General features: G+C 43.1%; 2 protein-coding genes across 3 annotated transcripts in view; one reads left to right on the top strand and one right to left on the bottom strand.

The window, feature by feature from the left end:
• Adsl (adenylosuccinate lyase) overlaps positions 1 to 22,474 on the bottom strand; it is a 341,605-nt gene that overhangs the window by 63,556 nt on the left and 255,575 nt on the right. The gene's annotated exons all lie outside the window — the stretch shown is intronic.
• On the top strand, positions 485 to 19,028 carry LOC139690363 (uncharacterized). 2 transcript variants are annotated; one of them, XM_071587773.1, is made up of 4 exons: positions 485 to 562; positions 8,627 to 8,758; positions 10,191 to 10,355; positions 17,607 to 19,028. In XM_071587773.1, exons 2-4 carry the CDS (start codon positions 8,699 to 8,701, stop codon positions 17,787 to 17,789), a joined length of 408 nt encoding a protein of 135 aa, XP_071443874.1. In that variant the 5' UTR covers positions 485 to 562; positions 8,627 to 8,698; the 3' UTR covers positions 17,790 to 19,028. The 2 variants fall into 2 exon arrangements, with proteins under 2 accessions (XP_071443874.1, XP_071443873.1); XM_071587772.1 differs by lacking the exon at positions 485 to 562 and adding an exon at positions 7,647 to 7,773.

Genomic DNA, 22,474 nt, shown 5'->3' with positions numbered 1-22,474 from the left:
CGCTGCATCATATGGGGGTCTTGAGGGCAAGAAATGGATCCATCCCATCAACCTTAGCCTCGGAAGGAGACCCCATCCGTAGGACAGAGCGCATCCACCGTTTCCCGTCGTAACCAAAACAACATGCCGCCGAGGGGAAGGGATAGCTGCCCTCCTTCCTCTTCGAGAGTTCCTTCTTTTTTGTGTGAGTAGAGTGCGCGTGGAGGAGAGAGAGAGAGAGCGTCGTATTTTGGTTCGGTTCCTCCAGAAAGCGGCTCAAGAGCGCGTCCCTCCCTCTTCCCCCGCCACCCCCTCGCGTTCCCCTCCGCCGTCAATACAAATCCAGCCCATGCCACCCCTCCCTCGAGCCGCCCGAAACTCTTCCCCTCGGACCCAACCCACACGAACAGCCCAAACGCTGCTCCTCCTAGCCTCACTCCCTCCTTCTCCTTCCTCCGACATTTCAAGTTACGCTCTCTCCGAGGTAGGATCAAACCTGTTGGTTGCACTGCTTGAAGCCTCTCCCGTCACTCGTGGACAACATCTCCCGGGGTTTTTTCCACGTATTCTCACGCAGCGAAAGGTAAGCCTGAATTAGTTGTTAATACCCTCTGCATGCGAGTTTGTGGCAAGGAGGAGGACTCTAATTATATCCTGGCTGATTTGCACTTCCTCCTCGAGGTCAAACGAGGGTTCCGTCGGTTTTCACGGTGCCGCTCGTCGCGGTTTTGCGCTTTGTTTTCTTTTAATTATCCTTCGCATCGCATTAAATACTTAAGCTTTACCCTCATTCACGACTCTCCTGGGTGAAATATATACTAAGAATACGTAGTTAAGTGTACGGGAAATGCGACAAAAAGGTTAATGAGCAATGTTATCTCTCGTTCGCTATTCGCTGGCCTCATTTGGAATATGCTGCTAGTTAATGGGATCCTCACGAAGTCGGATTGATTGCTTAATTAGATCGCGTGCAGCGTTGAGGGGCTGGATTTAAAAAAAATTGTTATGACAAACTGAGTAGCGTATCAAAATTATTAGAGGGTCTACGGCCAGGAGTCTGCAGGGTACTATGCAATGTAATTTTTAAAAATCGTGGAGTGTTGGAGCTGGGAGCCGAGCGGTCCATGTCCGACGCGTTAAAATTCATTCGCTTTCCCGCATTTTCTCTACTGAATCAGTGGACGCCTCGCGCGGACGCCACAGCGCGGGCTTTGGCCATCGAGCTCCAGAGCGCAGGCGCGGGGAAATACATCGTTTCTTGAAATCGCAGTTTGAGCATGTCACGAGCTAATACGCCATTGCCGGGGTTGGCCTTCTTTATTTTTATTAACTCGTCCGGATTTCTCTGCCCATTACCGAATCCAAACAATCTCCACGACTGTCTTGAAGTTTTATTTTAAAAATGGGAAGTCCAAAGCGTAAATTACGTATCGATTGCCTACCTATCTACAGGACAAATTCTACATGCTCACTCTTTCCTGTAAGTATGAGTTTAGGAGGATACCTGAATTCTAAAATAAATTCTTGTACACAATCGAATCGCTCGTGAAAATAAAGCTCAACAAGTCCTTCATTCGGCGCCAAGCACTTATCTGTCAATGTTGCCAAGTCAAGGAATTGAATATACGTAAATTACATATCGGGCGTTTCCAAATGTGGCCATTACAATGTCACGAGAAAGGAGAACGCGGGCTCAGGCTGGGATGGGGGATTGACAATTGTATATAAATTTACATTTAATAGTGTCCGTGGAAAACTTCCTTATTCCCGTCACACAACAGTCGAAGCTGAATTCGCACTCAACAAAGTGTATATTTCACGCGTAATTGGGCGTTAAGAGCTCTACGCACCTCATCCAGCTGTCGCAACAGACTTTAATCCCCATGTTTGTGAACATGGAGACAGTAGGACGCCAGTCCCCTCCGATATCTTTACAATAAATGGACGAATGTATCACTGTTACAACCCGTTTCGTGAATCCGGCACCTCATTACTTTGTCCGAGGAGAGGAAGAACGTTTTCCGCTAATTGGGCACGCTCTGATGCCAGCATTACACCCGACTGCCACTTGGGCTCATTACTTAGCACTTCAAACCAAGCTCGGCGGTCGTGACGGTCGGCTGACGAGGTATACAGATCGTGCGTTTCTTCTTGCCCTTTGGCTACCTAATGTCACATTTCCCAAAATGCCAATTTTAACTTTCCACGGGGAAAAGTAACGAGGGAAAATTGGGGTAAATATATTCGGGTCAAAATTAGTCTGGCGTGTAATCACTTCCTACCACACACCGTAGCGGCGGACTGCAGGGTACTATGTAATAAATATATAATAATTTGGGTTTGAAGAAAACAGAGGTAGCTCTGTGTAATATATCTTCCCTGACCACCATCACAAAGGCGTTAACAGTCCAAATACGAGCCGCAGTATTAACCCGTGAAAATAGTAATTGGTGAAAGTCACCAAAAACGGGCGATTAAAGATTTAGGAGTAGATGAACGCCGAGATCAAAGACGACACAATCCGAAGAATCTACACGTAGTAGTCGTATTGAGAAAATCGTTTACCCGGATGAAAACAAACGTGTATTCACCCCCTGCCATACACCGTAGCAGTGGCTTGTAGGGTACCATGGATGGGTGATAAAATCGGAAAAAATAACACCAAAGAGAACTGACTCTATGGACATAAGATACACGCTTTTTTATTTAGTATTTTTTAGCACCCTGCAAAGGAATTCACCCTTACATGTACATGCCAGACTAATACTGAGCCGTACCCCCTTAACTTATTCTGATCCCTTAACGTTTGGGGAAAAAATGACATCTTAAATATATCTTTTCTACACTTAATCTAACGATTAATAACTTAATAACGCTTTTCCTCGAAAGTGGAAGAAGTCACGCCCCCGGTGAATCCGACCCGAATTTCACGGTTGGTTTAACGAAAAAGAAAATATTTCGTGTAAGTACGAACGGCGCCGTCTACCGACACAACGACAAAAAACCTGCATCCTCTACAAAAAAAATAAACATGCAATGGGCGATTTTAAATATCATGAAAGGTGGCAAATCATTTCACAGTGTACCCGAACGCCTACTGCATTGGGAACCCCGAAATGGAATGTGTAGACTCAATTAAATACCTCGGCGTTACCCTCACTCACGATCTCTCCTGAGTGAAACACATTCGGGGAATATGTGGACAAGCTAACAAAAAAATTAGGATTTATTAGAAAAATACTAGGTAAATATGATGACAAAATCAAAGAGAGATGTAATGTGTTGCTAGTTAGGCCTCATTTAGAATAAGTATGCTGCAAAAATATGTGGGAATAACTCAAGGAGCGGAGGTTAAATTATAGATTGAAGCTCTCGCGTAAATTGGAAGGGAATCCTTTTAGTAGCGATATTGAGAATGTATTATTACCCCCATCGTACTACGGTAGGAGAGATTTTGCTAGTAAAATCAGAGAGATCAAGTGTAGAACAGATAGATTTAAGATGCCATTTTTTCCACGAACGATAGGCGACCGCGGTAAGGTCGGGCATGTTCAGGTAAAATGATCTTGGTTATACATGTACATGTACAGATACATGCACAAAAATTCAAATAATGCAGATCATGATAATTACAGATACATGCACCAGAGTATTTAAGTGAGAAAATTCTCCAACCAAACAAAAGGAGATATAAGCAAGAAGAAGGGCAATACAGGCCTGTAACTTATATTAGATGAAAACATAAAAGGCAACTTTGAATGGTAAAAGAAAAATACTTCTTCTACCCTAGCGTGGTCGATTGCAGCTACTCTAATCCATTATCTTTCGTAGGAAAAAATGGCATCTTCAGTCTATCTGTGCTACTTTGAATATGTAATTTTATTGACACGATCTCTCCTACCGTAGTAAGATGGGGGAAATAATTTTTGACCAGGCCAGACCAGATCCCCTATTGTCTGGGCGTTAGCCCTCCGTTTAAACGATGCTTCGGTGTGACGTCCACCCCTTCAGCGGCAGTGTGTTGAAGAGCATGCCTGGTTTATAAAAACCCTCTGCCACAAAGCAGCGGCTGGCAGGGTAGTAAGCAGATAGATAATTAGATAAAAAGAAGTACATATGAGGGTAAAAAACGGTCGTTAGAATTGTTTCTATCGATTTCAAGTAATTTTAATACTTTAAAATTATATGAAATGTATTTATGAATCAGGAGAACTTAATTTTCGATATTGTAATCCTGATGCTCTTATATCCCTAGGATAGATTCTTGATATCCTTAGGAGAGTTTATGCGATTAAATTAGAGAGATAATTGTAGAATAGATAGATTTAAAGGAAATATGTCTTTTTTCCCCACGAACGATGAGGCATCCGAATAATGTTGTCCGACCGCGGTAGGAGGGAAAAGTATTCTAAGTCAAAAGTGGTCTGGTGTGTCATCACCCACTGCCACACACACCAGCAGTGACTTGCAGGGTACTATGCAATGTAATGCATAGTATGTGGCAGGGGTGATAATACACCAGGCTATTTTTGACCCCAAATACTTTCCCCCCTAGCACGGTCAGACAATTCTGATCCTTTACGATTCGTGGGAAAAATGACACCTTAAACAGACAAACTTTCCAAAAAAAAAAGCTTGTCGCGTGATAAATTTAGTGCGAGAGAGAACCCAATGGGCAAATCTATCTTCAGTTTTTGCGATGTGATATTTATTTTTTACTGCGAATGCAAGTCCCATAATTGACTTTGAGCGATGTTTCCAGCAAAAGATAAGATAGTGACATCGTGTTGAATTGAAGAGCATAAAGAAAGGAAAAACGAAAACTTGCAAGAAGCGCTCCAGCCAACGACGCGGAGCAAGTCGAAAAGCAGGAAGCCACTCGCGTCGAAGTCCACGCAATCGTTTCCCGGCGACCATTGTCTGTGTTTGTGCGTGCGTGCGCCAATTGGGTGCGGTGAGCCTACGCACTGTTCGCTTCACTCTCCCACCTCCCTCTCCTTCTCCCCTTTACGAAGGAGGCGCGTCCGTGGGGGCAGAAAGTGGATTGGGGAATGAGGGGGGCGGGGTGGTGAGGGTGGAGGAGAGGGAACAAAAAGAGCACGCCAGTCCAGAGGGTGACGACGCTTAGGTCATGCCTCTTTTGTCTGACGCCGAATGCGAAAGAATTCCTCCGCAGAGCACGAGTCGCTGCCGTTACACGTCGCCCCTTCTTTGAATAAGTACGAGGGTCATCCGGAAAGTAGTACCCGTTCGTGAAATAAAGACACAAAAGTAAATATTAACAAACATAAAAAATTTTATTTGAAAGAGGATACTTTAAACTACTTCTCAACATAATCTCCAAGCAAATTAAGGCATTTGTCATAACGTGTGACAAGTTTCTGTATTCCTGCTGCATAGTCCTTCGCCGCCAGCTCATTGAGATACGCGAGGGACCCATCTTGCACAAATTTTTGCATAATGCAGATGGTGTTTAACAATTTCATGAACAATTGTTCGAGAAACATTGGGAAAATGCTCACAGATGTCATCAATTGTGACGCGCCGATCGTTCCTCACGAATTCGTCAACTGAGCTCACCAGTTGGTCTGTAATGACAGACGGTCTCTCCGAACGCTCATCGTCGTGTGTGTTCCCCCTCCCCATGTTGAAGTTGCGACACCACCGCCGAACAGACGACTCGTCCATTACATTGTCTCCATACACCTCCTTTAATTGGCGATGAATATCACATGGGCGAACGTTTCTTGCATTGAGGAATTTAATCACTGCCCTCACTTCACAACTGGCGGCGTTCTCAATTTTTTTAAACATTGTAAACAATCACAGAAACAACACAGGCAATGCTAGCGTCACGCAACTTGGCTCAGAGAAGGCAGACAAGCCACTGAAGCTATCTGACCTCGTCCAGCGGCTACTCGCGTCGTCAGCACTTCATGCGGCACGAACGGGTACTACTTTCCGGATGACCCTCGTATTACGTAACAACGATGAGGGGCGGAAGAAGACAGGAGTCAGCAGAGGTGGTCGACGCGCCAAACGTTTTCATAATGTTTCATAATAAACATTTGCGTGCGTTCCCTTGATTAGGGGAAGCGTACGGACTGCATCACTTAAAGATAATTCAAACGAGGAAGATCATGGTAACTAGGGGTACACGCACTAAGGTATCTACGTATGTGAGATGCATTTATCTACGCATACTTTAATCTGGTGTGTTTTCACCCTAGCGGTGGCTTGCAGGGTACTAAAAAAGAGAAAAACACGAGATAAGCTGTAGAAGGACAATAACTACAGCTACAGCAATGCATTAGGCTACTAAGAATGAAAATATAAAAATTATTTTTCCCCCTTACGCGACTAATAGGAAAGAAGGGCAAGAAACCCATTCGGGTTTGTACCTCCTTGGTTATTCACACTTAAAAGTCAAGGGCCGAGTGCGAACGCAGCCTCGGAAAAGTTTTAAATGAAGCTAAATTACAACATTTTTATAATGAAGTCGAGAAATCAGCCGGAGAAAAGATTGGCGTGGGAGACTTAGGAACCGATAATGCTTTTCTTAATCTGTGACGCATTTTTCGATTTAGGGTTTGCTCTGCGCGTGCTTCGTACCCGAAAGAATCTTCAGATAGAATCATATCAGATTCCCACATGTTGAAGCATTGAACTCTACGGTTAAAAAAAAAGACTCAATACATTCCATTCGGGGCGTCGTCAACAGGCAAGCATGCAAGCAAAGTACCTGTGGCCTGATTTTTTTTGGGCGAAGTTTTTTTTTCTCTCGTGCAAAGACATTTATTTTCTCATTCTGCCGAATAAGAAAAAAAAATCTGGCTTGCCTTAGGTCAAGTAAATGCTATGGGATACCAATGCGATCGGGTTCCAGTTTGTCTCGCTGGAAAACCGAAAATCAACCCGATTTCTTAACTCTCCCGCGATCAGCATTGTCCGATTTCCAAATCGGATGAGTTACAGTTGATCTCCCTGAAAAACTGAGAAATCAATTCAACCCGTGAAATCTCCCTCGATCGGCTTCTACGCCCAATGGGAAATCCCTCCAAAGACACATGATGCGACTAGGGTGATGTCACAGCCGCGTCATAACTTATGAGACCATGTGATGCATCGAGTAAGCAAGCAAAAAGGGCGACGCAACAACGGAACCCATAATTTACGAGTGAAAAATGCGAACTCTTATGCGTGTCCAACGAATTAATGCGCTAAAAATAAACCCGAGCCCGTGTGTATCGAATGATGCATCTTCCTCAGAATTCAGCGTTTCCCGAGCGATTGCGCGAAAGGAACACAGAGGGCAGTGGGTAGTGCTGGGAGGGGGAGGAGGTCGAGGTGGGGGGAGTGAAGAAGAAGGGTGTGGGGAAAGATGCGTAGCTCCTAGGCGTAGCTCTCACGTAACCATGGCGGTATGCGGCGGGCAAGATGGAGTGGGACAGCTTCTTGGACTGGGAAGGGGAAGGGAGGAGGGGGAAAGGGGAAGGCCGTGGTGGGCAGCCCTTTGAGAATCTCTAAACCCCCGCCCCCCTCTCCGTCCCGAACCAGCTCCTTGCCCCGTTTACTCCCCCTTCCCCCCACCCATCCTACTTTCTCCTCTCTACCAGCGGGCCCCTGCCACACACACACACGCTCTCAACGACTCCCTTCCCCTCGCCCCCCTTCCGCACATCCTCTCCCCGCACGGTCTTTCCGCCCGACCCGCCTTCCCCCGGACAGCGACGCCTCGACTCTCCTTTTCTCTCTCCGGCACCACAGAGCCGACGCTTCCTCGCCCGAACGGAGGTACGTACGAGAACACCGAAGGCCTTCACGAGCGTCCCCATCCTCGGCGGGCGGCTCGCTCGTCCGTCCGCGGGAAAAAGGAGCGCACCGACGCGTTCCGCACCTCCTCGCCTGATTACGCAACGCCGTGCACGGATCTGTTCTCCTCCCCGCAATTTTCTTCCCACGGATTTTTATTTGTTTCCCATCCACCGAATAGCCCTTTTCCGATTGAGCGCCCGATCGGGGAATGCGAGGAGAGGATTTATTTCGATCGCGGACACTCCCCCATCCGTCATAGCGGCCCCGCCCACCCGTCGACCGGCAAATTCAGACTACAGTGCTCGAAGAAGATACGAGTGCATTCCATGCGTGTTTTCTTTGCTTTCAATTAGTTCCACATCTCCCTACGCAAGCCTCCATGGTCTTCGCTCATTCTAATAGCTTAAGACATCCAGCCTTCCTAGTGCGCTGATAGTTGGTAGAAACGAAACCGCCAGGCAATTCGGGAATGAACGGGAAATGGGGGGAAATTTGTGTCCTTTCGCATCGGCGAAATCGTGATTTGGATGTGGATTCATTGTTTCTGGCTCCCCTTGGAGCAATTTTATGGTCACCCATCTCCTTTTGCAAGGCCTTGGTGCGTTAATTAATGACTGAGGCAAACTGCATCGGTCATTCGAGCTGATTTGCTCGATGGTCACCAAGGCCAGGCCATCCGTACAAACCCCTCCACACCATCGTCCCCCCCCGGTCCCTTCTCCACCCCCTCTACGCCGTATTATTTTCGGTGGCTCCTGCTTGACGCGTTCACCCTCTCCTTGTATTAACCACCGAAACAGACGCTTTCATCGCTCTTAATTTTTATTTCCAGAGGTGACGAGATCAGAGACTACCCAAGGCTGTTGCTTGTCGAGGAGAAAACCGCCCACGAAACTCAACCATCATGCCTGACTTAAGCAGCCAGCTCAAATCCCCACCCTTTCTGCTGAAATGGGTCGAACTGGTGAGTGTTTCTTATATTTATATTTAACGAAGATATAAAACTCTTTAAATGGCACAATATTCTTACGGTAACCAGGCGCGAATTGAATGCCAGCAAACCGCTTATAGCTTTCGCTATGAGCGGTTTGCTGGCGTTCAATTCGAGCGAAAACTATGAGCGGTTGCATAACGTTTACCACGCTCATCTTTGAATTTGGTTTAAATTCCGTGGTAATGAAGCTATCGAGCAGCTGGAAACCAAATAAAATATCTTATTTTTCATGAGTTAACGTTTCTTGTTTCTGGGGGAAATAGTTCCACCTTGATGATGGACCAGTGTTTTCGCAAACTATTTCGGTAACGTTAAGTTACGTAAATCAACATCATTTCGTTTTTGGGCCACGGAAGCCGATGGCGAATGCTATCACATTTTTTAACGTTTTAATGTTTATTCATATTATCCTTGTGGCCGCTCATTCAGCACAAGGAGTCAACAAGTGGAAGATATCTCTATCAGATAATATAGAATGCATGATTTCCTCAGGACACCTGTTAAAAAATTCCGCGGTAAATTATATTGCCATTTTTTATGAATAAACTTTTTTCGCAACAGAAACTTATCATAATTTAATATGAATGAGTGTGAGTGTAACATATGTAGCGCATTTAACGGCTATAAAATTGATTTTTTTAAAAATTATATGGAAAATGGAGCGAATATAACCATAATGACGGATTTTGTTGGACGGTATTACCCTGGAATACTTATATACTTATCATAAAAATATCATAATAAGTTTCATTGAACCTTTTGATAACGGAAGAACGATTAATTAACAGTAATGTACTGTTTTTAATTCTAAATTATCCAAATTGATCATGTTGTATTTGAATACTATGCCTTCACATGATAATCTATCCCACCCATCGTGATAGCCTTTAAGTACCGTGTTGTGTAATAATTTCTAATCGGGGATCGAACCTGGTCCCAGTTTAATGCTGTGCACTCACTTCTAAGGTGTACACAGCTCGACCGAACAACTAGGCCGCCTTGATTCAATTCATTACATTGGACCGACCTTTATATAACTTTCGCGTTACATAATCCCCACCGAGAGGGGCAACAAGCATTCATACCGAATGAAAATGAGGGGAAAAATTAATGCTTCATTACATGAAATATCGAATAGAAATTTTTTCAGTGCAAAATATTTTTTGACGCTTGAGTATGGAAGTGTGGCCCGTCAAAAGTGACGTTTAAGAGACGCGATAACACGCGTTTTCGCAAGCGGAAGATCAATAAAAATCAAATATGGATTCGATTTAACTGCATGCTCTTGGAGGTAACTTAAATTAGTGGAAATGCAGGAGTGAACAAAAGCAAAAGGTTTTTGTGTCCATGGCTTAAAATATTCCTTGATGATAATACTTTCTTTTTTCCATCTCATCGATAGATTTTGGCCATCGTGTCCATCGCTCTCCTTCGCGATGCCTCCACCTATCCATCAGCGAACATCGATAAAATGGTCGTCTGCTATTTCACCCTGGCAGGCTACATCCTCATCAACTCGATCATCATTGTGGGACTCTTCAAAGGCGAACAAATGGGATCAATTACTGTAAGTGAAACATTTCTTTTCTCCTTGAAAACGATCCTAGAAAAAAATCAGCAATCATAAATTTTCCTAATTAATTCATTTGGGAATAAAAGTGCTTCCTAAATATGGATGCTATTGAATGTTCTGAACTTGATTAAAGAGAGGACACGAAAAAAATCACTGTTCAAATTGTTTTTTTATGATGGCTTCTAGAAGAGTTCAACTTGTTATATGTTATGCTAACTAATATTTTATTTCATATTGGGATTCAACAAACTGAAACAATTTCAAACTCCTCCCAATGCATTTACTTCTCGAACAAGCAAAAACACAGGAGCATGCATATGACCTTCAGCAATACGTGTGTGGAAGAAAACGTGGATTATATAAGAATTCAGGGAGTGGCTGAATAATGTTCACCGTATCTGAAGAAAACATAATTTTTGAAATTTTTAAGAGATATGCATACATTTTCGTTTATATTTCAACGGAAAAGTAAGATATTTGCTAATGAGATGGCTCTCAAAAACCTGTACATAATCGAGAGACAAAAGGAATCGCTTCAATGAGCTGAGACACTGAAAGCGGTTACGTAACGAAGCTACCAGACAAACCAGTTTTTCTCAAGCAAACTTTATATATGATATGAAACGAGCTTTTTGTAGGGACTTTTCCGGCGAGAGTCGTTGAGATCCAATTTCAATCAAAATTTAACGAAAGATGCGTGCTTAGAAATTTAATCGCTCAGAGTGAAAAGTAATTCTCTCAAACCTTGAAGGACCCTCCAGTTCCAAACGAACGATGCATACTTAATTATCTAAAAGTTCGTTCGATGCAACAATTTCAGAGTGTAAAAATCATTCGCCTTGACTGGGATTCGAACCCAGATCCCTCAATATCAGGTCGAGTGCTTTAGCCAGTTAAGCTACCGAGGCGTCCTCTTGGGAATTTAAAAGTTCGTTGTTTTTTCCTCGGCCAGACAAAGAAGTCTCCATTCATTGCTATGTTCCATCTATGGAGTAATAAACCTTAAGCAATATGAAAATACAGTCGAAATTTTGGGAATAAGAACTGTTATAATTGGACAAAAATTATCCTTGATAGGCGACGAAGTCGGGTTACAATATTGAATTTACGTTGATGGATACTCTTCAATTTATATTCAAATAGGGACGATTATTTACATCCAGTCGTAATAAACAAGAGTCATTCCGGTAGTAATACATATGTCTTTATATTTCTCCAATTCTTATCCACTATTAAATAATTGCTCACATTGGCAGTTTTACATATCACAGGTACAGGGCAGCAGATGTAAGTTCGCGGCAGGTTGGGACGTTATTTTAAAATTTAGAATAAGATGCGACTAAATGAGGTATCGGACAGTGCCCGAACTGGTCGATCCAGGGTTTGCAAGAGACATGTCACCCTTTCTTTTACAGTTTCTTTCAAAACTCTCATCATATTTAGTCTATTTTTTCTTCCTCTCACCTCACTCTTCTATCCCCTCCACCTCCTCCCCCAAGTCCACGCCCCCCTCCCCCATAGATCGTCTCTCCACCACGGGAGAGGGGGGGGAGACAAAGTGTGTAACCCCCCTTTTCTCAGTCCCAAGGTGTGTCGTCAAATAGTTTTCCTTGAATAGAAGCGCAGAGAATATGTCGTCCTCCATGGCGTATTCACTTTACGCATAAGAAAAAAAGATTTTCATGTTTTTTTGATAAAACATATGTTTACACGTTACGAGCAGACTTGTATTTCGGTTGTTCGCAAAAATGTCACGCGACAGTATTGACATTTTCACGGCGTACTTATTCATAAAATATTCGTAAAACTCGGAAAAATATCGCACACTGAAATACATAACGTAGGGCATACGCAACGGGGACTAATGCTTTTCTAGATATTTTTAAATGGTAACCTAAGGCCGGAAAAATATACAAAGAACCATGGGATTATATAATATGAGAATTTGCTTCTTAGTAGGTCTCGTTTATGGATAGCCAGGGAGGAAGCGAAAGAAAAGTGCAAGTATGGTTATGTCGGTCGAACGAGAAGCGAAACGACGCTGACCTTCATCGACCTCGAACTCCTGATTGGCTGACCTCAACGTGGCTTTTGAAATAGGTCTTGCGAGCCTCTGGAAAACTCGACTGGGAGTCCTTTCTTAAGATTATGCAAAAGCTTCGTATGGTCGCAACGCGACAGTTTGTCACAACACTTGCATTTCAAAACACAGTTTTGGTTAGCTCCAACCGAATTAATTATCCTCTTGACTTTGCTCATGGCTCGTACGTGTAAATGGCACGATTTTCAATGTAGTATCTTGCTATAAAAAACTCTAGTAACATTCGCAACTAACAAAGGAGTCAAATCACAAAATTATAAGTAGAATGCCACTAATGGCCAAATAATTGCAATTTTCCTCAAATTAACTAATTTATTTACAATCAGGCTTCGATGCATACAAAATATTCAGGCGAAAAATGAATTCCGCAATCAGTTTCTCAATCTTGTAGCAACCCTTCCCTCCCATCCCCCCGCCACACCCTTCCACCTCTCCCCCATTTCCTTTTTTCCTCCCATACGAAAGTGTACAGAAGACGACATCTGAACTCATTCTGTACCTGACGATAATGTGGTTGATTCGTTAACTAGTGTTCATTTTCAATGATTTGACAATGAATCTCTGCTCCATTTCCACCAAATCACGCCGGAAAATGATCATTCTGGGTCATCAGAGGTCAATCATGAATAAGGGAGGGTCTGAGGAGTGGAAGGAAACTCAGCTTCAGGGCTGCTTGGGAACCCTGGGGCCAAGGGGATGGGTTTGCACATTTGAACATTTCAAAGTTTTTAGAATAGTGCGTGGCTGAAATCGACGTGCCTCCCCTCTCGACAATCCAAGTTGAGAGGCATCAGGACCACTCCGAACTCGGGATACCTCCGGAGCCTTCGCGTGAAAAACTAGTGCAATAGTCAGTCATCGAATCTACTCTCATCTTAAATACGCGCCAAGTGTTTTTGGACCTTTTGCAAGAGGACCTTCTAACTAACGGAATCTAACAGAATTCGAAGAAAAAAGCCGCCCTTTTCGTAAAGGATCGTTAAGAACGAAAAGAGAAAGTCACATTATCGTTTGAAGACCCGTAAGATCACAGGGTTAAACGCTGACACGGATTATAGTGCAGCAATACGTAGATTGGTAGGCAAGACCATGCAGTGAGAGCTTAGGAAAATTGACTACAGAACTGATTACTCCCAGGAATCATTCTTTTCCGTAGCACAATCCGAGACCACAACAGTAGAAAACGATTAATGACACGTCAATCAATGATTGCCCCTATAAGAAGGACTCAATTATGCATTACGCAGAACTCAACTGATTCTCGCAGGGAGACTAAACTGCCTCGGGGAACAATCTTAAATGCTTAGCAATACCATGAAGTGGTGGGACAGCTATGAACTCTTTCCCTAAAGTAAATGGCCAAACAGGCGAGAATACACAGTGAGCGGCCGACTATACCCAGTTATTGCAATCCACCTTTTTTTTCCTTCACGCCGCAGCCTGTTACATAACCACGACTCAGTACATCCCCGAGGGCTGGCGACAAATGGGAGACGGCGACGCCCTTCGTTATGTGATTAACGAGACGTCGCTTCGTCCGACCCTTATGCGTCGCCGGGTCCGCCCATCTCCTCCTCCTATAGCCTCCTTCCTTCCCTTCCGTCACCCCGCTCCATTTGTGGGGGGGGGGGCGGCGAATGGAAAGACCGAGCGCCCTCCTCCGCGCAAATTGACGGGAGGGGACGGGGGTCGTCGTCGCGCCGAAGTGCAATCGCCCACTGAAGGTCCAGTCCTCTTCCTTCCACGGCTATATCAAGAGAAACGCAGGGAGGCGAGAAGAGAGGGAGACGAGTGGAGAGAGAGACGATGAGAGCCAACATGATGTCACTGGCACAAGCAAAATGTGAGATAATCCGATGGCTGCCAAGAGAAGAGACGACTAAGGAGGGCTTTGGGTCAACGTGCCAACCTCTTTCCTCTCGCGATGGAGTCTACACACGCCGAACGATACAAGTTGCACATCCTCGGCGCTTCTATCCAAGGAAAACTATTTGTCGACACATACTTGGTCTGAGAAAAGGGAAATGGTTTCTTTGTAATTGTATCATTCAGTCGGCAGTCGAGAAATATGTTCGCATATCGGTTCTGGATGTACATGCTGAGGACAATAATACATTTTTTTATACTAAACCAAAGAATTGTGGAAGCACAGCATTCGGGCACAACTTGTCAATGAGTAAATTTGACACTTGGGCATTAACGATATTTCATGGATTTTGTCGATAGATTTCGCACTTTTTCTGTTTCAAACAGTGAATTAAAATAAATCATTATTAAGCAATCTACCGGTTAAGGTAGTTTTTGGATGGACACAACTACCATATTAATATTTTGTGACTCCTAACTAAACACAAAATCCATCATCCTACTCTATAACAGGTCCCTCTTCATCTCTGAGTACTTTCTTCCTCCCTTAATCCCGTCTAACCTCCCTATCCTGTTCCTGCCCTTTCCTCTTAATACGCCCTTCATCCCTTTTTCCTACCTCCATATGATTTCTCCCAACAAACCCCCTCTCCTCGCCCACCATACCAAGTACTTCTCATTTGCTTTTCTTTCGGTCCATTTAACCTTCTCCATTCTTCTCCACACCTAAATTTCAAAAGCCTCCAATTTACTTCCACCATGCTGCTTCGGTGACCGCGTTTCCGTGCCGCACATAACTACACTCCATATCAAAGTTTCAACAAGTCTTTTCTTAACATCCTCACTCTCAACGTCCCCGCCATCAACTACCTCCTTCTTGCGAAAGCCTCCTTGCCTGGTACAATCCTTTTCCTTACGTCCCTACTGCTTTGACCGTGTTGGTCCAAAACACTTCCTAGATTCGTAAACTGTTTACCTGCTGTAGTTTTTGCCCTCCCATTTCAATGTTTAGCTTCGCCTTTTTCTTCCTGGAAAATCGTACAACTTTTGTTCTATTAACATTGATTCTCATCCCATATCTATCGCACTGAATTTCCAATTCACTCAGCAATGCTAGCAACCCCTTGGCTGACTGACAAATAGGGCTTGGTCAACGGCAAACCTGATTTTACGAATTCCCCGCCCACTTTCATTCCTACCTCGAGTTCTTCCCATGCCTCTTTAATCACTTCCTCGACACACATTGAAAAACACCGGTGATAATAGACAACCTTACTTTACATCTCTTCCCAACACTGCTTATCCGGACTCTCCGTTCCCCACTCCCACCTGAGCAGTCTGAGACATGTACAGGCTGCGGATTAGCCTCCTGTCCCTTCAATCTATTCATACGTCTAAATCTACTAAAAAGACTCCGAAAGCCACTGCAAGGGCGCGTGGTGGGTGGGTGTTAGGGCTCCAGCCATACATGCAGAAATATTAGTAAGTACATTCACTTGGCTGTATACATTACTCTCATATTCAACTCTCGTGCACGGACATGCAGATATACGTCATGCAATATTTTTTTTCGCCTGAGCGTTTCATCGAATTCTAGTATTCGAGTTAATTTAATTTGTTTCGGGCTCTTGGGTTCGAGTTTGTTCTGTCTGTGGATCGAGCATGGGAAGAATGAAGACTTGAAGCTGTGCCGGTGCCTATCTCTCTTTATTTTATCCTGATGGTCGAGTTTACCGATATAATTTGGTACCATAATGATAATTCTCTAGTTGTCGCAAGAAAAATGAGGTGTCAAGGTACATTTCCTGCAGAAAGTCTTGCCTGCTCTCTTCGAGAATCAAGAGGCTCCCGGCCTAATTCCTCCAGCATGATGCTTACTCGCTTCTTCCAGCAATCTGAAAATCTTAGGCAAGCGAAAAATATGAACCAAATTATATGTACGTGACATGCGTTCTCATTTCTCGCGCTTAAACATATTAAATTTTGAAGGAAATATTGATGGACGGAGGTTCAATAAATTTTTAAAAGGTGGAGGATGGCTAACTCCTTGAACTTGTGGATTAACAATAATCAAGGTCGACCATTTGGTGCAAACATTAACAGCATCTTGAATTGTTTTCCATCCAAAACTTGACAACGGTTGCATCACGAACAGGATAATGAATATTTACGTCGCGATTGTCGGGTACGCTAACTTCGGATGAGGAGAGTGTTACCACAGAATTTCCACTGGGTCGCATTCCAGCATGTGCGCGCGTAAGAAAGCGTAGTATTTAGAGTGAGTCACCGAAAATAGTGACGTAACGGCATGGGGAACCTTGAAAACCTGACCGGTGACGTAAGAGCGAATTTGAATTCGTGCGCTCCCGTGGGGCCCGTCGAGCAGAGTTCTCGTCGTGGATGACATCATTCCTGCCCCGGAGAAAGATCGCATTAGGGCACTCCTTTTAGGCGTAAAACGTGATGGCACCGGATCAGATTTGGTGGGAAATATTGACTAATGTGGCAGAGGAGAGACTGAGGCGACTACAGTAAAAGACTGAATGGGGTGACTTCATCCGTAGGGGGGCGGGATGGTTCGAAAAACCAAAGAACTATCCCCGCAAAAGCAAGAGAAAGGAAGAAGGTTAACAGATGGCATTGCCATTCGAAAAGCAAAAGGTCAAGCACTTTTTCCATGTTCACACGCAAGTTGACATTGTGCTTTCCAATGTAAAAGCATCAAAAACGGGATCACCAAGCGACTAATTGATTATTAAATTTTAAAAATATGCGTCTTTCCTTACTATTCCCCTGAGCACCACACATTCGAGTGATCTCAATTAATTTCTAAACTATAATTCCGATACGGATACTGAAAAAAGGCTATGTCGATGCTAATATTTATTAGGTATAAACGTATATTTTGCATGAGAAAATATACGAAACCTGGAACAAAAAAAATATTGATTTGTCATCATCCGCCCACACTGGTGTTCTTAAAATTGCTGATCCTATGATCGAGGACTTTGTGATTGGATACGAGTATTTAAATAAATTAGTTTCTGAATCAATTCCTTTTGCTTTACCTATCTCAAATACCTAATCAAACGATACATTTCCAGGTTTTATTCACCTTCCGGTATCAAAGGTCAATTTGATGGTCTTGTTCCTCATAGTTTTGCACGACCTATTGTTTTATGATACTAAAGGAGGCCCTCTCTTTTTGTCAAACATGTGAACAGACTCCGTTGCAGTGATCTTTTTTAATAAAACTCTTCTCCTTTTCTTCTCTTCAGATCCTGTTGTTCCTGGTGTGTGGAGGAGTACTCTGGATCTCTTCGGGAGCCTTCATGATCGAATTCTACGACTCAAAAGTTTTCAACTCTTACGCCAACGACAGGCTCCTAGCGTCCGGGATCATCTCACTCGTCAACGGGGTGGTTTTCCTGACAGACGCATTCTTCACCCGTAGGGGTTAACTGTGGCCCACGGAGCCGAAAACTCTCGCTCCTCTCACTCGAAAGAGTGAGAGGAGCGAGAGAAGAAGGGAGAACGGTTTTGGTTTCGATAAATACTCAGCCGCCACGACACCTGTGGAGGGGAAGGAGGGAAGGAAGGGTGAAAAGAGCAGTTGCTGGGGCGATTCATATCCCGGACCTCAATTCCATATTTTTCAGAATAAAGTTTTCTACGAAGGGTCAGGTATTTTTGAGGGGAAAAAAAACGTTGAAACAATCAGAATGACTACATAGGAGCCTTCAAGACCGATATTACGCAACAATCCATCCACACAAACAGTTCCTCTAAGGAAAATTACCCAAAGTCTTGGGCTCAGCTTCTTGATTTGAACACTGGTTGGGGTATTTGGGCACCCGTCGGAGTTGATACCTCATCGATCGGAGGAAAGTTCCCCTGATGTCTGCAGTCTGAATGGATTTTCGTGACAGAGAGGCCAAAACACAATTAAGTCTGAAAAACACGCCTGTCCAAGCGATGGTGACTTAATGTAAGAAGGACTAAAGATGTGCACATTAATTATTGGCTACATGAAGACGCACACGAAGAAGATGGACAGAGAAGATGGACGATAAATCAAGCACGACCACGCATCTCATGACCCTTCTCCCCCAACCACAACCACCTTTCCCTATCTTCACCTAATCAGCTCGCAACTTGCTCCTGTTTCCGTGACACTACATGGCAAAGAAACGACTCCTTTCCCATGAGTGCATGATAGAGTATGCATCCCCAAGACGCACTCTAATTTCCCTTCGGTGTATATTGTCTCCTTTCTCCGCCATTTTTTTAGATTTCTCGATCAATAATGACAAAAAAAGAATAATCGGGCGTCCATGGCCACACCCTAAAACCGGCTACTCGCCCAAAATGTGAGGGGTATAGAAACATGGTCGAGTCCAACTTCGTCTTGAGGTTTGGAGAGGGGGGATGGATGCCTAGAGTGCGAGAGATTAAAGGGGAACTTTATCGATGAAGATTTCAATGTGTTCACTATGGAGACTCTAAGGGAGTCTTCTGCTGTAAGTCGCCATTTAATTTATAAATATATATATATTTTTTTCCAAAACTTTTGAGCTCATTTTCAAAGATTCTCAATGTTGCCTTTGCATGTTTGATCTGTAATCTAATTAGATTTATTTTATAATGTTTTTTCATATTTTGTATAACCGAGTATTAAATAAACTTCTTATGTAAAATTAGTTTTTATACGTTTCACATTTATTTTATCATACTCATTGTTTCGCAAAGACATTAAAGGGATGTTGCAGACCATCCGAGAGTACACTGTTCAAGAAGGTGATCGACAACCACGTGAACCATACTCCGAGGAAGACTGACCATTGAAAGGATAAGAATTAAAGATCCAGCAGAGATTTCGGGGAATTTCCGCAGTTTTTGGACTTTTTAATCGTGCCAGGGGCCAAAACAAAAGTTTTTGGGACAGATCTCAATTTCACACGACGGTTTCCTACTAATTAAATGCCTATAATCGATTTATAATTAAGACCCTTAACGTTAGTGAGTGCTTCAATCAATTCGCTAATATTTTTCGCCCCAAAATTTTAGTTAATATCTATGCTCTCGTGGCATGGCAGGGACTGGAGGGGATCGGGATTGGTGCGGTGTCAATTGTACTGGCTTCCCACCCAGAGGGCTCGGGTTCAAATCCCGGCGGTGTTGAATATTTTTCACAGGTAACTCGATCCCTATTTAAAGTGCTTTGTGGAGGGCACTTTGAGTGAGTAAGCCGTCCGTTGGATGGGATGTTAAGCTGCGGACCCCTTGGCGCCTTTCGTAAAGAGTAGGCTATTGCCGACGCCGGGTTTCTCTCCACCCTTCATGCTTTCCTGTCCATCCCCTATGGCGCAAATGACCTCAGCAGTCGGCCGCCTCCCCTATATACTACTACAGGGACTGGAGATAGGAATGAAAGTCTGCGGGGAAATCATAAAATATCTATGGGATGAAAATCAACGTAAGCATAAGGAAATGCGGTAATACGAGAAAGAGGAAAGCTAAGTGAAATATTAAAATAGGAGTTCTTACAGTAAATCAGTTGGAACAGTTTGCCAATCACAGAAGTGTTTTGGAATTAAATGGTCAAAGTATTAGGGATATACACTAGCAAATAAGAATTGCGTTAGGAAAAGAAGCTTTTACATCGAGGAGGGAATTGATGACAGGGAAGTTGAGACAATAATAGTGGTAACTCTGGCATGGAACGTGATTTCCTGCGGCTTGAAACTGGAACTTGGCCTTTGAAGATTTCATAAAAATGCATAGTAATTTTACCGAAGTAAAGATATGCTTACATTTACACCTCGGTTAATGAATGCTTGAAATACAAAACGCGCTATTAAATATGAATCTACAAAGCTATTATTTATCGAATTATGACGAAGTCGTTTCGAAGCAGTTTTGCCATTCAATTAAAGTAATGTTTTTTGAGAAAAATTTTATTTTCAAAATGTAATCATGTCCCCTCACAATTTACACAAAGATGCCTTAGTCAAGCATTAATTCCTCATCGCTTTATTCGAGGAAAAGAACCATTTCCGACAGTCATTTAACGCACCATATCTTTCATGCACCACTTGTTGAGTTGAAGCAACAAGCCTCGGAAACCAACCGACATTCTAACCTTTCCACGACAATCGACTACTGCGTTCATTTTCTACGGTTATTTTGAGTGTGTGGTTACATTTCAGGCACCAATGTAGGATATTCCGGCGGTACAATAAAGATTAATACCTGTCTTTGTTTCTTAGGTTAATAATCTTTAAACAAATGTTAGTGTACAACAGTAGCTTGCAGAAAACTTTCCACAGCTTTGTCCCTCTCGAAAACGACGCAAATTTAAATTATTAAAAATATTTCTCGTGCGGATGCCATAATTTCCGATTAGAAAACAATCAGTGAAAAATGATTCCCATGAGCCAATAAATATGCTTAAAGAGTGCTAAATATCTACGCTAAATGAATTTCGCAGCGAGGGAACTTCAGACTTAAAAAAAGGAAATATTAGAGATCTTTTCCGTAAATTTTAAGAATATAGCCGACATCAATTCCAAAAAAAAACATCGCCAAACAGCATTTTACCCAACTGCTTTTCATTCGAAGTAAACAAGGCTGATGCATTATTGTATCATCACTCTTGAAACAGAGGTGTCGCATCTAGAAAGTAAAGAAATTACAGTATCTAACAGTGTACTTTTATTGATAAATTGCAAGAGCCAGGGAAAATTGGGGCAGTTCTTGAATAAAAAGAACTTATTTTTTGAAGTCCTATAATGATATTTGAACAAGGTAGCGCATTTTCAACTTCGATAAATGGAATGTCCCTCCCCGTGGACTACAACCTCGACCTAGTGGAAGTGCTGGGAAGGGCACGTTCTGATGACTCCTAGAGCTACGCCGGCGGGAACAATGTCCTGTTATGGTCCACCCGCCCCAGATAGGTCGAAGGGACGGAGCCGGACGAAAGGAAGTGCGCCCAGTGTCTGTTCCTCCTTGAGGAGGAGTCTAACCCCAGTGGGGAGCCATTTGAGTGATGGTGTCACGTTAAAAACACCATTTATGAAGGCACAGGAAACAAACCCAAATATCTCATGCTACTATACAGGACATACAGGGCTCTAGATCAGAGCATGTATGAGTCTCGGCAACTAAGAATTCTGCTAAGCATCGCTTTACCTTTGTTTAAGATGTGCCCATCCAAACCAACTTTAACCGGTAATATACCAATAATAATAATAATAACAAATTAAATGCACCACAATCATCATGAATTTTTCCGCGTCATTCGTCAGTCGAGTAGGAGAGAGGGGAGGAAGGGAACATGCGCTGACTGCTGTATTGGTGAGGCTGTTTCATGGAATGCAAATGAATCCACACGGTCCGACGATGCGGAGAATTGTGCTGGTGAAAAGCAACATTGACAGAAGGAAAGAAAGGAGACCATTTTTTTGATCTTGTTAATTAGAATAAATATTGAAATTTGTATGAAAAATTACTTTGGTCCAAACGGTAACTGTTCTTGCCGGTGCAGTGACTTGGTAATCTTTAAAGAAACCAAAGAAGAACTGCAAGAAACAATTAAAAGAACACTTTTTAAAGAATCCCAGCTAGTAATAAAATTAATAGACAAAATTTCTACATTTCGGACGCAACAATTAAGAACATGACACTCAATGTTTTAGATCGTGTTTTTCAAAAATAGTTAACGGTGCAAATCGGGACTTCTATCAGCTCACAAAACAGAACAATCTGAGACACGAAATAGAATAAACAAAGCTAGACAAAAGTCTATATAGGCTCTAAAGGGTTTGTTAACATCAAAGTTTATACCATAATACCATACGGAACTATATTTTGACCAGTCATTCTGTATGTAGCTAAATCATGGATAAAATGGCTGAGACAAAATTAATAACTGGGATGAATAAGGTCTTGGGAAAGGTATTTGGATTATGAAAGGGCGGTGTTTCTTGAAGGGTAGAGTTTAAGTGCACATGAGGGTAGAGCGCACCAGGGTTCTGTTTCGAACACCAGACATGGAACCAAAAGGATGAAGTAGAAGGCCGAGGTGGGCGGGCCGCGTAATAACAAGCGTGGACAAAACAAGTCTGGGAAAAAAAACATTTCG

The sequence above is a fragment of the Hetaerina americana genome, unplaced genomic scaffold (genome assembly GCF_022747635.1).
Source record: "Hetaerina americana unplaced genomic scaffold, ioHetAmer1.1.p SCAF_3, whole genome shotgun sequence".
Taxonomy (NCBI): Eukaryota; Metazoa; Arthropoda; class Insecta; order Odonata; family Calopterygidae; genus Hetaerina; species Hetaerina americana.
The sequence above is the reverse complement of the archived record's forward strand: the minus strand, read 5'-3'. Positions and strand labels throughout refer to the sequence as shown.